Source organism: Protopterus annectens, chromosome 1.part0 (genome assembly GCF_019279795.1).
Source record: "Protopterus annectens isolate FY-2018-M chromosome 1.part0, PAN1.0, whole genome shotgun sequence".
Taxonomy (NCBI): domain Eukaryota; kingdom Metazoa; phylum Chordata; order Ceratodontiformes; family Protopteridae; genus Protopterus; species Protopterus annectens.
Window position 1 is genome coordinate 495656366 of NC_056725.1, and position 18263 is coordinate 495674628.

At 40.3% G+C, this 18263-nt stretch overlaps 1 protein-coding gene across 5 annotated transcripts in view; it reads right to left on the minus strand.

Moving 5' to 3' along the window:
* CAPN11 (calpain 11) overlaps nt 1-18263 on the minus strand; it is a 1381576-nt gene that overhangs the window by 440089 nt on the left and 923224 nt on the right. For all 5 annotated transcript variants that reach the window (XM_044060753.1, XM_044060742.1, XM_044060725.1 and 2 more), the window contains one exon: nt 11987-11998. In XM_044060753.1, coding sequence (XP_043916688.1) covers nt 11987-11998 — 12 coding nt within the window. The remainder of the gene's footprint in view (nt 1-11986; nt 11999-18263) is intronic.

Sequence of the window (18263 nt, forward strand, 5' to 3'; positions counted from 1 at the left end):
GTTGTTTTTGCACTAAAAGTACCGTTTAGAATTGTGGCCAGAAAGTTCAATCTTGGTCTCATCAGACCACAACACATTTTCCCATATGCATTTGGGAGACAATATATTGTTTTGCAAATTTTAGCTCTTGACTGAATGTTTTTCTGTGGAAGAAAAGGCTTCCATCTTGCAACACTACCCCATAACATAGACATATGGAGAATATGGGAGACTGTTGTTACATGCAGTACACAACCAGTACTTGCCAGAAATTCCTGCAGCTCCTTCAGTGTTGCTGTAGGTCTCTTGGCAGCCACCCTGACCAGTTTTCATCTTGTCTTTTCATCAATTTTGGAGGGATGTCCAGTTCTTTGCAATGACACTGTCGTCCAATATTTTCTCTAGTTTTTGATGACTGTCTTCAGAATGTTCCATGGTATATCCAATGCTGTGGAAATTTTTTTGTACACTTTTCCTGACTGAACCCTTTCAGCAATGAGATCCCTTTGATGCTTTGTAAGCTCTCTGCGAACCATGGCTTTTGCTGTAGCAGGCAACTAAGTAAATGTCAGGAAATTCCTACTAGGACAGCGGAACTTTATTTGGGGTTAATCAGAGTCTCTTTAATTGATGGCAGGTGTGTACCCAAGAAGACTGAATGATGTATTAGTTTATGTGTGTGCACACACAAAGTATTAGTTTAAGGGTGTGCACACTTATGCAACCAGATTATTGTACGTTTTTTATTTTTTATATTTTTGCCCTAACAGATTTGTTTGCTTTTCAATTGAATTGTACAAGTTATAGGGCACATTAAAGGTGGGAAAAGTTTTGAAATGATTTATTGTGGTCTCATTTTATCTCACAAAAAAACGGCATTTTAACAGGGGTCTGTGAACTTTTTATATCCACTATGTGTGTGTGTGTGTGTGTGTGTGTGTGTATATATATATATATATATATATATATATATATATATATATATAAATATAAATATATATATATATATATATATATAGATAAATAGATATAGATAGACAGCTATGGATAGATAAGAGAAATGCTATATTTGTTTTCTTTTTAATGTTTATGTATGCCTGTCATAAATGATAATTTAATAAAGTTGTTGAAATATGTTGATAAAAATTGCACAAATATGTAGGCACTATGCACACAACTATATCACAAATAATACTAAAGAGTAGAATGTTGAAAATATTTATAGACTTAGCATTTACAAATGTTATAGAGGGACACAGGTTCATAGTTTCATAGGTTGGTACTAGGCTATTGACCCTAAGGCCTATACAAGCCTAGCCATAACAATTCCGTGGTTGTTTCTTCCCACAATATTTACTTCCCTGGACCCCTGTCTAGCAGGGCGACTGACGTGATCCCCGGGTGAATTTCCTATGACCCATCTAATCGTCTAGGGTCCTTCTGAAGAAGACCAAAGAGGCACTCTGCTTGACATGTATAGGCAGTCTATTCCAGAGTCTGGGGAGTCTCTGGGTCAGGAACCTATATTCCTCCAGCATGTTGTGTTTATTGTGATGACTATGTTTAGATCCCTGGAGCATGTAGCTCTGAAGGATTGGGATTTCTTTAAGTGGAGCATGTCCAACAGCTCTGGGTTTGACATGGCCTTGTATGTTAAGCAGAGACAGCCTCTGAGCAGACGATACGCGACAGAGTATAGATGGAGGTTTTTTTCAGACTGTCAGCATAGGGCCTCTGCTTTAGGCCTGTGATTCTTTTAGTGAGGTATTTCTGCGGCCTTTCCAGTTGTAGTAGATGTCTTGAGAGGTACATACCAAACAAGGCATTATATTCTATAATGGGTCTAATGAGGGATGAGTACAGTGGGACAATAACCTCCTTTTTTCTGGATGAAAAGCCCTTAGTGATGAGGTGTGCCACATAGAAGGATTTCTGACTGTTGTGGCAATGTGGTTATCGAAGGTGAGACCAATGTCCACTTGTGTCCCTAAGTCTCTTATCACACTTTCAGTGTTTAATGTACTGCCACCTATGTGGTCATTCATGGGTACATGTTTTTCCCCAAAGGAGATAACTATACATTTCTTGACACTGAGCTTGAGCCCATGGCTCTGGCACTAAGCATCTGTTTCTTTAAGGCCCTTTTGTAGAATATCCACATCATTTAGGGATTCAATAGTGGCTTCCAGTTTGCAGTAATCTGCGAACTTTGTTAGCCAGAGTCCCTTATTGTTGGCCTGTAGTTCAGAGAAGTAGATACTAAACAAGAACGGTCCCAGGACTGAACCCTGAGGTACTCCACTTGTCCGGAGCTGGATTTGGATTCGGCTAATTTTACAGTGTGGGTTCTGTCAGTAATCCAGTTGGCAACCCTTTGAGTGACGTAGGGATTAATGCCCAGCTTAGTACGTTTATTTATGATTCCAGAGTGGGTGGTGGTGTTGAAGGCCTTGGCGAGGTCCAGATAGGCTGTGTGGACCACCTTTACCCTCGTCCATAGCTCTGGAGACTGATTCGAAGATGTCAATCAGCTTCAAGAGACAAGATCTTCCCTTCACGAATTCAAACTGGGAGGGGTCCAGTGTCTGAAGGTTGCCTATGTCTTTGTTTACAAGTTCCATGATAATATGTTCCATAGCCTTGCAGATCAGGTCCGTCAGACTGATGGGGCGGTAGTTCCCAGGATCCAATGTGGAGCCCTCCTTGTGAAGTGGGATAACTGTAGCTGTGCGCCACTCAGAGCCTGAGGTGAGGCTATGATTAAACATGACACTTAGGTGAGGTGCCAGTTCATTTTGTAGTTCATGTAGTACACAGCCCGGGATGTCGTCTGGTCCCATGGATGCTGTATTTTTAGCTTTGGAGAGTGCAATTTTTACCTGTGTGGCTGTTATTACCAGAATTTGGCAATCTTTCAGTATTGAGATGGGCCCTTTAGGGGGTGAGGGGGGTGAAGTTGGCACTGAATCGATCTGCCAGGATATTGGCAATATCCTTGGGATCAGTATATTTAATGCCATTCTGTTGTAGCTCAGAGCAGATCTGAGCATTGCCATTTAGATTCTTGACATAGCTATAGAATGCCTTGTGGTTGTCACTGGATACTTTGGCAATTTTATTTTCTTAACTATCTTTGGAGGATTTTATGAGGGATCTCAACTTCTTACTGAGGCTGATAAGGGAGTTTTTTGCATCCTGGGATTTTCCTCTCTTCTGCAACAGTTACTTCCTTTTGTTGTACAGTTTGTTTATGGCAAGGGACCACCAGACTGGCTTCCTTTTTTGGAGGAGAACATCTTGGTTCTATTTGGGATGGCACGATTCATGCACAAGTGGATCTGATCGTACAGTGCCTTAATGTAGTAGTCAGCAGTCGAACTTTCACTTCCCATCTGCATGGGTGTCATGAAGTTTGTCACTTCTGTCTTGACAAGCATGAAGCTGGCTTATGAGAAGTTTTTTTACTGAGGTTTCCTTACTTACATATTTTCCTTACATATTTTTAAATAACTGAAACCTGAAACACGCATGAAAACAGTACAGAGTATACATACACAGAAATAAAAATTTACCAATTAAAAGGTACAGGCAAAAGAATGGCATATATTTAGACAAACCTTGGCCATACAGTGCATTCTGCAACAGAAATATGTAAGAAAGAGCACACACAGTGACAGCAGATTTCTGTGAAGATACAGTGAATACCACTGTGTGTAAGACAAAACAGGAATGGATAACTTTTTAATGGATGGTTAGAGTTCATATTTAATTCAGTGAGACTAGAGAAAGTACAGTTGTGTACACCTATCATAAATGTAGATGCTCAAGTGTATTCACTGTTGCAGTCATCACACTTGGGTTATCTACCTGCAAGTAGCCCTCAGTTGACCCGAATACCAGAGACTTAGTAATTCTGCATCAGTTGCTGTCGCTCCGGGTCTGATGTCAGGTCATCAGGGGTATAAAAACAGGCAGCTGATGCCATTACATCAGTTTTTCTTGCCCCAATAGGGAGCGAAGCTATGGTGGAAAAAAGTCACCACCAGTAAAAAGTAAATACCAATACCAATACCCCTGGCAAGGTGTGAGTAGTATACACAGAGAGGAGAGAAAGAGAGAGAGAGAGCAGGGGGCTGGAAGGAGGGTAACCAGGACTGCAACAGTGAATACACTTGAACATCTACATTTATGGTAAGTGTACACAACTGTACTATGTTCTTCATGTTTCACTGTTGCAGTCATCACACTTGGGTTGATTCCCAAAGATGTAGAATGGGTAGAGGCAGTCAAGAAGTACTGTGGATTTAGAAGTTGCCCTAGTGGAATGTGTTCTGACCCCCTGAGGGGTTGGTTTCCCATGGTGTTTGTAGCAGAAATGGATACAGTGTGCTATCCATTTGGAAATTGTTTGTTATGAAATGGCCCTGCCCGCTGCCCTGGTGCAAAACTGAGTAATAACTGTTCAGACTTCCTGAAGGGCTTAGTCCTATCCAGGTAGAATCTGAGCTGTCTGTGCACGTCCAAGGAGTGCAGAATCCTTTCGCCTTTATTTTGAGGATTAGGAAAGAAGGTTAGCAAATGGATAGATTTGGTTGAGAGCCATGCTGGACACCACTTTGGGCATAAAGGAAGGATTAGTCCCGAGGGAGACCCAATCAGCATGAAAAATAATGAAGGGTTCCACGGCCATAAGTGCTTGTAGCTCAGACACTCTTCTCACTGAAGTGATGGCCAGAAGCAATGCTGTTTTCCAAGAGAGGAACTTTAAGTTTGTTGACGCTGCAGGTTCAAAAGAGGGTAGTGTGAGCTTTTCCAGTACAAAGTTAAGGTCCCAAGCAGGGGTGGGTGCTCTCCTTGGTGGCCTTAAGTTGTTTGCCCCTCTCAGGAACTGTTTGATGAGAGGGTGAAAGAATAGGGGTGGCTCAGAGTTGTAAAGAGCTGAGATGGCAGAGGCATGAATCTTAATGGAGGAGAAAAATAGGCCTCTGTGGAATTGATCCACTAAGTAAATCCAGGATTAGAGGTAGGGAGGGCAGAGTTGTGTGCTCTCCTTTAGATTGAATCCAGGAGCAATACCTTTTCCACTTATCAGCATAGGATTTCCTTGTACTGGGTCTTCTGGCTTCAAGAATGACATCAAGCACCTGCTTGCTTAGGCTGGTCACTGGGGGAGAATTCAAGGAATAAGCCAGGCTGCAAGATTTAGGGTTTGCATTTGCGGATGCAAGATCTGTCCCCCCTGCTGAGTGAGCAGGGTCAGGCTCTGGGGTAGGTGCCAGGGTGGTACCAGTGACAGGCTGCGCAGGAGTGGGTACCAGTGCTGGCGTGGCCAGTCCGGGGCAATCAGAATTGTCCTTGGTCTGTCCTGTCTTATCTTGAGCAATATTCTTGAGAGAATGGACAGAGGGGGAAATGCATAGATTGAGAGGTTTACCCACTGGAAGGATAGGGCATCCACTTTCCAGGCCCTGCTGTAAGGTGTCCTGGTGCAGAATTTGCTGAGCTGGTGATTGCAGGGGGAGGCAAAGAGATCCACCTCTGGGGTCCCCCATTTCTGAATCAGAAGGCTGAAGGTGCTGGAGTCTAATTGCCACTCGTGTGGGTCTAGGAGATTTCTGCTTACGTTGTCTGCCAGTGAGTTTTGTTTACCTGGCAGGGACTGAGCTTGCAGATGGATCTGCACGGCCAAGGCAGTGTTCCACAGGGCTATGGCTAGCCTGCAGAGTGGGTAAGAGTGGATTCCCCCCTGCTTGTTGATGTACCACATAACTGGGGTCTTGGTGAGAGTAGGGATTTGAAAGCTGTTAGAGCGTGCTGAACAGCTAGCATCTCTTTTTGGTAGATGTGCAGATGAAGTTGACTTGGGTTCCAGTGTCCCTGAATGCACTTGTTATCCAGGTGTGCCCCCCAGGCATTGTCTGATGCATCTGTGGTTAGGGTCTGGGCGGTGTGGGGTTGAGTAAAGGGCAGTCCCTTGTTGTGGTTGCATGCTGCTGCCCACCAAAGAAACTTTGTCCATAGACAAGGTATGACAGGAATGACCGTTTCCAGGTCCTGAAAATGTTGGCACCAATGACTTAAGTACCACTGAAGTTTCCTCATATGCAGTCTGGCATATGGAATTAGTAGGATACATGAGGCCATGAACCCAAGGGCCTGCAAGATTTTCCTTGCGGATAGCTGGGTTCTGGTGGCCATTTGAGTGAAGTAGTCTGTCAGAGAGGCTTGTTTTTCTGGAGTAAGGAATGCCATCTGGGATGCTGTGTCCAAGCTTGCTCCTAAGAATACAATCTTTTGACTGGGGACTAGTTTTGATTTCTTTTCATTGATGGTGTACCCCAGGGAGGTTAGAAGGTCTTTTTACACATGTTGCAACAGCATTTCCTGTCTGCCTGAATTAGGCAGTTGTCCAAGTATGGGTAAATTTGAATTTTTCTCTGTCTGCAGTAGACAATGGCTGAAGCCCTACATTTTGTGAATATTCTGGGAGCAGTGGATAAGCCAAAGGGAAGTGCAGAGAACTGATAATGCACAGATCCTGCCCTGAAGCGTATTTCCTGCAAGAGTCCCTGATAGAGATGTGCAGATAGGCTTCTTTTAAGTCTAAGGTGGCTAACCAGGCATCTTTGGCCAGCATAGGAAGAAGCTGCTGCAGGGTGAGCATTTTGAATTTTGGTACAACCAGGAAGGTGTTTAGAATGGAAAGATCTAGGATTGGGCACCAAGTGCTCTCCTTTCTGAGTACCAGTAAAAGTCTGGAATAGAACCCTTAACCTATCTGTTCTGCAGGAACAGGTTGAATTTCCCTTATAGAGAGCAGGGATTAAGCTTGGTTTTGTGCCTCTGCCCACTGGTTTGGAGGAAGGTCTGGGAACCCTTTTGGGGTTGGCAGTGAGTGGAAGTAAAATTTGTACCTCTGGGATACAATGTTGAGGACCCATCTGTCTTTGGTGATAGAAGTCCAGGTTTTGCATGATGGGCAAGTTTTCCTCCTAGGGGCACAAGCGGTGGACAGAGGTGGGGAGTGGAGGTGAGAAGTCACTGTGAATTCTTTCCATAAGGGGGTGGCATAGCACTCCCTGTTTTTGAAGTGGAGGTACTCCATTGCTTAGATCTCTGCATACCCCGAGACTGTAGTCTGGGGGGGGGGGTCCGTTTCCCCTGAGTCTAGTTTGAGATGGCCTTGAGGGGGGCTGGAAAGGACCAATATTTCAAAGGGCAATGCCTACTGAATCTAGGAGGCTGCACTTGCAAGAAGTCTTTGACTGTCTGCATAGATTTAGCTTTTTCTTCCATTTTGTTAAGAACCTCTTCTGCTTTGGTGCCAGACTGTACTTTTAAAAGGAGCGTCTAGTAATTTTGATTTGACATGGTCTGGCAAGGTTTGCTCCTTAAGGCAAGCATGCCTTCTCAGTACAGAACTAGTGACTGTTGCCCTGCAAGATGATTCTAGGGTGTCAAAGCATTTTCACTGGGAATGCCAAGACTATCCTCAGCCCAAAAAGGGACTCAGAGAATTTCTAGAGGTGCATGAGTTTGGGTTGTCGTTTTTTTAGGCGTAGCGTGTACTCTTGGCCTTAGAAACTCGGTAGTTTTAGACAGAGCTGAAGATGCAAAAGAAGTCGTCGGTTTGTGTCGAATATCGGTAGTGCGAAGAATTTCCTCAGAAGCCAGTGCCTGCTCAGCGGCTCCGGACCCATCCAAGGTAGACACATCCACTGAAGAGGGCATGAGGGGCTGCGAAAGTGCCTGAGTACCGGCGAACTGGCGACTAGCTTAATGGAAGCATCATCGGCAGTTTTGGACCTGTGCGGTCTATCTGTCTTTATCCTTACGTTTTTTCGGAAGATTGGTAGTCTTACCGAAGCCATTTCGGAATACGGAGATTGAGAACAAAAGTATTCAGAGACAATAAGGGCCCGACGACGAATACTTCGGGTGTTGAACAAGGCACAAAACCAACAGCGAGGTACATCGTGGTCTGGGCCTAAACAGGTGATGTAAGAATGGAAATCTCAGTGTGGCATTTGCTCTCCACAGGCAAGACAATTGTTAACTTTTTCTGACATCAGTTAGAGCAAGAAAAAAGGATCCCTAACACGGTACTTAGCTTTAGAAGACTTCAGGACGATTCAATTCGGAAACGAAAACTCAGGTAGCAGCCAGCCGGCGCTCGTGCAAACTGCTTCTGCTTCAGGCTCCTCGGCAAGAAAGACTGATGTAATGGTGTCAGCTGCCTGTTTTTATACCCCTGACGACCTGACGTCAGACCTGGAGCGACAGCAACCAACACAGAAATACTAATTCTATGGTATTCAGGCCGACTAAGTGTGATGACTGCAACAGTGAAACACGAAGAACATCTGTAGGTATATAATAATTTCATCTTCTCCTCTAACTTAAACATACACAGAATAAGTACATTCAGTAATGCAGGTGATGGAAAGTACAGCAGGCTTGCTGTTCTGCAAAAATGCCTTCTTAAACATGCACTGTTGACTTAACAGTTTTGATGACTCCTGATGTGATGCTTAGCAGTGCAATGTTCATGCATAGATTCATTTTTTTTTATAGACAATAAAATGTTAGTTTGACTAAACCGAAGTAACAGCAAAGAAATTTTGTACAGTAAATAAACTCAATGGGTAAAATAGTTATAAAATATAAGGCCCATTTGAATGCAATAAGTGAATTAAACAATTACTAAGTAAGTCAGCGTACTCAGACTCCTGCATGGAAGAAGCACCATGGTTACACAGGAGTTTTCCACACTACAGAAAAAAAGTTAAGAAGCTACAAAAATGATGTAAAACTTGCAGTATCTATACCTTCGGTAGCACCCATTATCACATCTCAATATATTAAACAACTAACTGATGTTAAGTATCTGCATTGATAAAAGACAACCAAATAAAGCAACACAAAGGAAAATGTAGATTGCACCAAGGATGATAGCATTATGGAATTAAATTCAGCAAATATTTTCAGCAAGATTAATCTTAACTAAAGGTGTGATCAGTTAGATCTACATCCAGAGGCAATGGTCTTAACACTGATTTCTGAAGAGAGTTTTGTTAGCAGAATCTTTTCAGAATGTCATACAGCAAGTGATACAAATAATATAAAATGTGGAGAACTGCAGTGATGACATAATTATATGTATACAAACAACTGAAAGCTTGCCAAAACACTAAGAAAAGTACTAGAAATCATCAGAGAAAGTGACGTGATACTGGACAGACAAAGGTGAGTTTAAGAAAAGCCATATTAAAATTTTAAGGGAATCACTTTTTTGGAGAAAGGCATGTCTGCAGACTCTGTAAGGTTAAGGTGCTGCATGACATAACATAGGCAGTAAATACTAAGAAAGTTAATTTTACTTGGCATGGAAAACTGCACAGATCACTTTGAGAATTTTGTTCGAGTTCACTAACACCAGAACACTGACTTCTACTGAATAATAACCCTAGGTGAAAAGTGGAACAGCACACATCTTAAAGGGTAGTGCTAAAATGAGTATCAGGCACATTATACTATGCGTGCCTGCTGTACAGGTTTTTTCTTAACATCTGGAAGAAGGCTGCAGTGGCACTAATCCCAAAATGTAGTAAAGTTATCAGTGCAGGTAATGGCAACCAAATCAATTTAGTAAACATTATAAGTGCTCTGAAAATTCTCCGGAGTAAAATCCCAGAGGCCATCAGACAATAGAAAGTTAAAAAGCATCATGGCTTTTCAGCCGAACATTTCTTTCAGACAAATCTTTTGTACTTCTACAATCTGTTTGATACCTTACACTTTGATTTGCCTATGAACACTCCTTGGGCCTGGCTAAAGCATTTGACTCTGTCCCACGTCATTCTGACAGTAATTAAAATGAAGCAATTCAACAGAAATGCATATACAATAGGGTGGATTAGGAACTGGCTAGCCAACAGAAAGTACTGTGTTAGAATTAACAATGTATTTTTCCTGACTACATGATAATAACAGAGCGGTGTCACAAGATCGAGTACCCTTCCTGTTCAATATGTACATATGTCCACACTCACAAGTAATGAAGGAAGTTGGATTACACAATTTTCTGATGATTCCAAAAGTAATCAGAGTAGCAAACATCACTAAACATGAAAGAATGTAGTATTATCTGGATTTCTTAGCAGGATAGTCTGAATGAAGCATGGTATTCTTCAACACCAAAACCTACAGTCCCTTGTTCTTTGGGAAACAAAATCAAAAGTAGCCATATGCAATGGACTGCCACAAGATGTTAGCTATGGACACGGTTAAAGACTTGTGTTTAGTTACTGATAACTCATTTAAATGTGAAGCTAATGTTACCATTGTGAGCAGATGTCCAGCAGTCCTGAGGGATGTGCTACTTATACCTATTTGTACACAAAAAAAACTTAGTGCCACTCTAAAAGCCCCTGATATGGTATACTTCTGAATGGAAAAGACATGCGTGTAATTACATTCAGTTTCAGTTAAGGAAATCAGAGAGAATTCAAAATACTCATAAGACATATTACAGTAATGTGAGAAATACTAAGGAACTGAAGCTACAAATAAGTTATACGTTTCTTACAGATGTTTTGATGCACAAATGTTTCATTAATAATCTGGTGCCTTCCAGTATAGCAGAATCCTTTATTTCCCACAATACTGAAATAGAAGTAATAATCATCTTGATGATGTACAAGGTTTCAAACTTCAGTACAGAAAAACAGTTTCTTAGGGCTGGGAGATTACGGAATATTCTACCTATTGTTATGAAAAATGGTATACAGTCTACTGAACTTTAAAAATCAGGTTGATTCTTGGGCTGGCAATTCGAAGTATGACACTCTTGTCAGCAGGAGCAAGCTCCTTGACAGTCTCAGTTGAGACTCTGACCTAGTGAAACTGAGCACAAACACAGTAGCATACCTATGAACATTCAAAAGATATTTATTTTAAATGGACTAAAGAACAAACAGCTTTAGGACAATTAAAGTCTAAGTTCACACCAATTGTGTGTTGACTTTAACCCTGAATCTTGAGGTAGATGCAAGTGTTAAGGAGTTAAGGTGCATACTAATGCAGTTACAAGGACACATTAAGAGAATAACTGTATATGCAAGCAGGTCTTTACCTGACATGTAGAAAAGGTACCCAAAAATACAGGAAAAACGAACTGGAAAATATGTCAGACCTTTTCATTTGGAAAGAATTTCAAACTCATAATGATCATAAACTACTGTCAGTAACCCCGACTAAGAAAAAAGATATGCATCTGAAGTGTGCCTGGAAATGGAATACTTACTATGTAAGGGATGTCAGCATTCAAATCTTCACTCATGTTCAGTGGCAGAGCATACATGTACTTGCACAGGAGAATGTTTTGGGTGAAACCAAAGCTTTTGTTTTAGTTTTAAATGGTTAAAAAGGAATTACATATCCAAGACTCAGGCAAGTATTCAATAAGGGATCATGAACTGAAGCAGGTTACAACATTACTTTATAACATATAAAAAGATTATGAGAAAGCATACGTGTATTTAAAAGAAAACTTAGTTTATGGTGTATATAAATATCTTCAACTGTATAAAATGCAACACTGACCACTTATGGCAGCTATGGTTGTACTTGTTTCATTGTAAAGAAACATATTTATCATCTTACTCTAAGCAATACTTCTACAAAACAGTTATGAACTGCTCCATCAATCTGATTTTTGAGAATTTATGTCCATTTCTTCTGTTTTGTACTGTGCTTTACAAGACCACAAACAGATCTTGTATTTGCTTTCAAAATATACACACCTCACATGCCATCCCCTAAATGCGGACTTCAAAACACACTTCAGGAAAATTAATTGAGGATGTGTTTGCTTAGAAAAAGATTATCTGCTAATTTTGCAGGGAAAAAACCTTGTGACCATTCTCAAGACTTTTTTTAAGACAAAACATCTTACGCTTATAAAGGTTTCTGGTTCCTGAAGATTACTCAGCCCCTAAGTACATACCTCATCTGGAACCTGGAAAAGAGGAGGAAAAAAAAACAGAGCAATATTAATAACCAAACAAAATGGGATCATACACAGACACTTTAAAGAATATACATAGATTCCTCAAGATATACACAAACACTAGGGGACTGATCAGTAGTACTACTTTAGGAAAATGTACAAGTAAACATTCAAAAATTCACTTACAGTGTCCACACTGTACAAGCTAGTTGGGGTGGAGCTCAATACATTTTTAAAAACAGGTAAAAATCTTACTACATTTCTTTATTATGTACCCAAAGAAAACTCATGTAAGTCTGAAAAATATGTACATTTAAAAGTTGATAACTTTTTATGAAAGGATAAGGCTAAGGGCAAAAATGGTTAAGTCAATAAATTGCTGCATGGTCTTTTCTAAACTGAAATATTCTCTACTAATGCTTCTAAGAGGCAAGAAGGTATTGCCTGAGGCTGTACTGAAAAAAAAAAAAAATAACACTTCTTCAAGAAACTAAAAGTACATAATATTAATCAACAAGTAGCTTTAAAATAATTAAAGTACAAGTTCAAACAAAGTAAAATCAAGTGCTACAGATACATGGGCTAACACAATGTTACACTACACCAGTGATGTGAACCTCTTGGGCTCTGCATATCAAAAATTCGGAAAATGCCCATCTTGATGCTGCTGGCGTATTACCCCCCCTCCCCAAACAAAAGAGAAAATTCTTTACATATTCATTTATTTAAAAAATACAGTCCAATTGTGTGCTGCTATGAATAATAAAAAGTAAAAGAAAAATCACTTACAATAGACAAAAGAATATACGCACCGATATTGGGCTTAAAATAGTGCACCAAAAAATTACCCTACTTTTAACAGTAATTTAACAGTAATTTTGAACTGAACTGAATAAATCTGGAACGCATTGTATTTGATTTGATTCTTCTTTTTCAGCTTTTCCCGGTTAGGGGTCGCCACAGCGGATTACCTTCATGATTGGCAGTAGAGTTTTACAGTGTTGAGTTGCCAGCCCGGTGCCCAACCTTCCACGGAAGGCACACACACACACACACACACACACACACATGCACTCATGCCTAGGGTCAATTTAGAGTGTCCAATCCACCTAGAGCATGTCTTGGGAGGAAACCGGAGCACCCGGATGAAACATACGCGACCACAGGGAGGACATGCAGACTCCACACAGAAGGTACCCCAGCAGAGGATCGAACCAGAGAACTTCTTGCTGTGAAATGACAATGTTAACCGCTGCACCACCGTGGCCACCCATTGTATTTGATTTGATTAACATTGGTTAATCACTTTTTGTTGCCGAGTTTTAATAGACAAGTGCATGGTCACATATTTCTGTTCATTCAGTTTCTTTGGTAACTCGGGTGCTGGTGAACACTGGTGTGTCACCCAAAACGTCATGGCATGTCACCATTGACACACGTCTCATAGGTTCACCATCACTGCACTACACTTTTTAAAGTTCCACTCTACTGGTGGCTCCATTCCAAAATCTGCAGATTTACTATGTTTGACTTTAGACAACAATGAGTGGTACAAATACAATTATACCCCCCCCCCCCTTTAATAAATACAGCCATGCAACATTAACTAGTTGATTACTAGTCCATTATAGTAACATCTTAAGAGTTCTGTGGGCTGTGCTATGCTCACATACAATTTAGTATTCACAATGAAGTTTACATTTTATATTTAAGTATTAATAATATACGCATCATTCTAAATGATAAATGTTATAACTTATTCATTGTAACCACATGACTGTTTTTATAAATGCAATCTTTGTCAAAAATGCCTCAATAATAGTATTTTTTTCTTTGTTTTCCTAAGTTCACTTTTCACTTGCCTTTGCCATTGTGGCTCTTGCCTAGATGTGAAAACTGCCTGCCCATTCTACCAGCTCTAGTTATTAATTTGTAACTAAGTCACGTTAAGGCAAACAAAAGCTGCTTGCAGTTTTCCACACCATGCTTCATTTTCTCACTCACATGGATAAAAGGAACCCTTCACTTCCCGAAAATGAGCGTTACTTGCCACTTTGTTTAACCAGTGCCAATTTATAACTCATCACTGTACACCAAAATAAGGAGTTTTTCAACAACTAGCTCTTTGAATGGCAGTTTCAGTTTAGCTGTTTACAAATGACTGACTTCAGCAAGATGCCATTTCAGGATGTGAAATTATGGTTGAATGCCAAGTGAAGATTACTGTCTGCTGTCTAGCCTGTGTCATGCAGGCTGAGGCCGGTTCCTTTTCTGAAACAATGGGAGGAAAGAATAAAGGGAAAATTTGTGACCAAGATGACCTCTGGCAGAGAAGCAAGTGGAAATGAAGAAACCGAAAAGCACTGATGGGTTTCTGGGTATTAAAATACATCAAGGTAATATTCAAGGAAAAAGAAAGGTGTGAGTGCAAAGATGATAAAATCAGTAAGAAAAGGAGAATAGCACTGCTGGCAACGAATTCATCCTCAAGTATTATTAGGTACCGTCACATGGTGGACACTGTTTTCACAAAATGTCACCAGTACAACACTTATACACACATATATAGACTGTATTCCATGTAGCACATAATATACATCATGGACAGAGGTAGTTAAAAATAAAGAAAAGACAGCTGGATGCACACATCCCAGAGCAAAAAAAAAGGCCAATTCTGGTAGGTGCACTGGTGCCAGGACTGGAAAAACTGACAGTGCAGAATCCTCAAGAGACGAAAACATTCCAAAAACTTTTAGCAGAACGATTCAGGCAACAGAAAGCAGAAAGGGTTGTCACCATGCTTAGGCAGCCTATAACAAGGAAGGTAACAAGAGATCCCATAGAGGTATTAGAAATATTTCTGAAATCCTATGAAAGTCTGTACAAAGTAGAGACATATGGAAATTAAGGAAAGATACAAATGGAAAGGTTTATGAAAAATGAAATATGCCAAGGTTAGAGGTAGATGAGGCTCAATTACTAATGGTTAGGATACCAGGAGATGAGATAAAAATTTGATGTATAACCAAACTACAGGAAAGTCCCCAGGAAGACATGGTATTCTTGTGGAAGTTTGGAAGCTAGGAGGGAAAAACTGAAATACTAATCTGCAGACCCAAACATAGCACCGCACCACAACTACCCTCATAAGCTTTACAAACTCAATAAATCATTTCAAAAGCAAAGGACATATTATTTCTGTCTTTCTAGACCTGTTTAATGCATTGACACTGTATTGCATCAAAAGCTCCTCAATGAGCTCTCATCCCTAAATCTATCCCAAACAGCTCTTTCCTGGTTTTACAATTACCTGTCAGACAGACAACAAGCTGTGAAGTAGAAAAATGATCTCTCCTCCTGCTTACCTATTACAGTTGGTGAACCTTCAAGGATCAATCTTAGGCCCACTTCTCTTTACAATTTTTACCAACAAACTCTACACTGCTGCTAAACCTTCAACCTTAATTCAATATGCTGATGACTCTACTTTTATATGCACTTCTTCCACCCTTCCAAAGCTGCAAGAAATTAACCAGAAATCATTCTCAGCCATAGAATCCTACCTTTCCAGCTATCAATTCATTTTAAACCCAAATAAAACCAAATTAATGCTCTTCAATAATAAATCCACTGATCACACACCACCTCTTTTTATCTACTCAGCCAACAAAACAAAAATTGAACCCATCTCTCATACCAAACTGCTTGGCGTCACCACTGGCAGCAGCCTGAGATTTGACAAACACATAGCTATAACCATTAAAAAGACCCACATCAACCTAGGCTTACTCTATAGATCTAAGCCATTCCTTACCAATTCTACCAGGCAAGCAATTGCTAGGGCACACTTTCTCTCTTCCTTGATGTACGCTTCCCCTATCTTCACTAACCTAAACAAAACAGATCTAGTCTTACTTGAGGCTTACTATCACAAAATTGCCAAATCTGCCACAAACCTACAACACAGATATCACTGTACTGTTCTTCACTAACTAAAATGGCTAGAAATACCTAACTTTTTATCCCACACTCAGATTACAACTGCCCATACCCTCAATTACCAACCTGATAAATGTCCAGCTCTCCAACATATTGTTTAAACCTACTCAAACAATATAACTCCACGATCTACTGACAAATGCCAAGTCTTTAAATCAAATAACAATTCTGGCAATTCTCTATACTCTAATACAGTCTCCAAAGTCTGGAACTCTATTCCCCAATACATCATTAGCACCACCTACTCATCCAAGTTTAAGCAACTCCTCAGAGCATACTTAGCTGATAACTGGCTTTGTTCATGCACTACCACTGGCTGAAAGAAAAAGGTACTCCCTTTCACTCTCCACTCATTACCCTATCTCTCATGTATTCATGTATTCTCACATCTGTAATCCAGGCCTTTTCTCTGTTCTATCTCTTCTCATCTATCTGACCCTTCCACTACTGTCTAACCTTTATTACCTTCTTCTCCTCCTTCATCTCTTCCCTCTAAGAATGCTCTTTACACTTTTCTGTTTCTCATTAAATTCTGTATACACTGTATGGCAAAACTGCTTATCTTTATATATAATCTCAGTTATTACATTTTATTATTGCACCTTTTGGACCACGGAATTCCATGGCTTAGGTCTCACTTTTAATTAATTTAAATATGAACTATTTAATTTCTGTATGATGTACCCATGTAAACTGTTATTCAACATTGTATTGTTAACTTAATATTACTTGGAGCTTTTCTCCCGGGCCTCCGCTGCAAACAGGCAATTAGTCCAGACAGATATCCCCGATAAACAAATGTTAAATACATAAATAAATAAATATATTTAGAACCACTGGCAAAGAAAATAAGGGACTCAGAAATTTGAGAATATAATTGGTATGGTAGTCAAGAATAGCTAGCTCTGTTTGCAGATGATATTCTATATCTGACACAACCAGAAAGAGACATTACAATGTTGTGGAACATTTTAATACAGTTTCAGATCTTTTTGGGATACAAAATTAATGAAGCTAAAACAAAGACAACAGCGATAAATTATGTACCCACACAAGAATTGGTTCAGCAATATCCTTATTTATGGGGACATGATAAAATGAAGTATTTAGGAGTTGTTGTTTTTCTTTCGGCTTTTCCTGGTTATGGATTAAAAATATTTCTGGTGTGGCAGCATAGGATATGTGGGAAGAGACTAAACAAAAGATATTACAAAAACTGAGAAAAATGAAACTTTGTTATATGGATATGGATAGTAAGATACAAGCAGTCAAAATGTTTTAGTCCTTTTAGTTTTGCACCAGGTCAGGCATATTTTTATCAACCAAAGCAGATGGGATTCACATCCAGATCTAGTGAGGTCATTGTTCCCCTGTACTCTTCACTTATCAGACCAATGATCGAGTACAATGCCCCATTCGGGATGCATCTCACCCGACATCTGCAGCAATTGGAGAGACCCCAAAAGTTCCTCACCAAAAGGATAAGGACTCAAAATCTGTCATATGCTGCCAGATTGAAGAAACTCCAGCTCTATTCAGTTGCATACCGTCTGCTCAGAGGTGACATGTGCCTGACATACAAGGCCATGTCCAACCCGGAAATAATGGACATGCTCCACCTCAAAAAATCCAAATCCACCAAAACCACTAGAGCAAGTGACTTAAACCTTAGCACGGATATAAATAGGGCGTGCTGAGGGATAGATTTATCACTCAGAGACTCCTATGCTGTGGAATAAAATCCCGGTCCATGTGAGGCAGAGCACCTCGCTGGCTCTGTTCAAGAGAAATCTTGACCTGTGGATGGGAGATCGTAGGTTTACCCCGGGAATAATCTCTGTGTCACTGCTGGACAGAGGCACAACAAACTAATGGGCACAGTATTTTTTCATATAAGGGGTGGTAAGCTAAACTTGGGCTAGGCTTATAAATGCCTTAGGGCAGATAGCCTAGTATAAACCTATGAACCTATGAATTAATAAAGAACTGAAGAACTTTATCTGGGAGGGGAAGACGGCAAGAGTCAAGTGGGATAAACTGATTCTTCCAGTAGAACAGGGCAGATTGGGATTATCCAATTTGAAGGGGGATTTCAGAGCAATACAGTTAAGGCTCCTATAAACACCACAAGCAGAAAACTATAATTCAAAGTGGAAAGAGCTGATGTTGAAACAGGGAGGAAAGCCCAAGAAACAAGGAGAGATTGGGATTTCGGATGCAGGCTTTCAACAAGAATAACAATAATCATACAGAATATTATATCCATAAAGTAGCA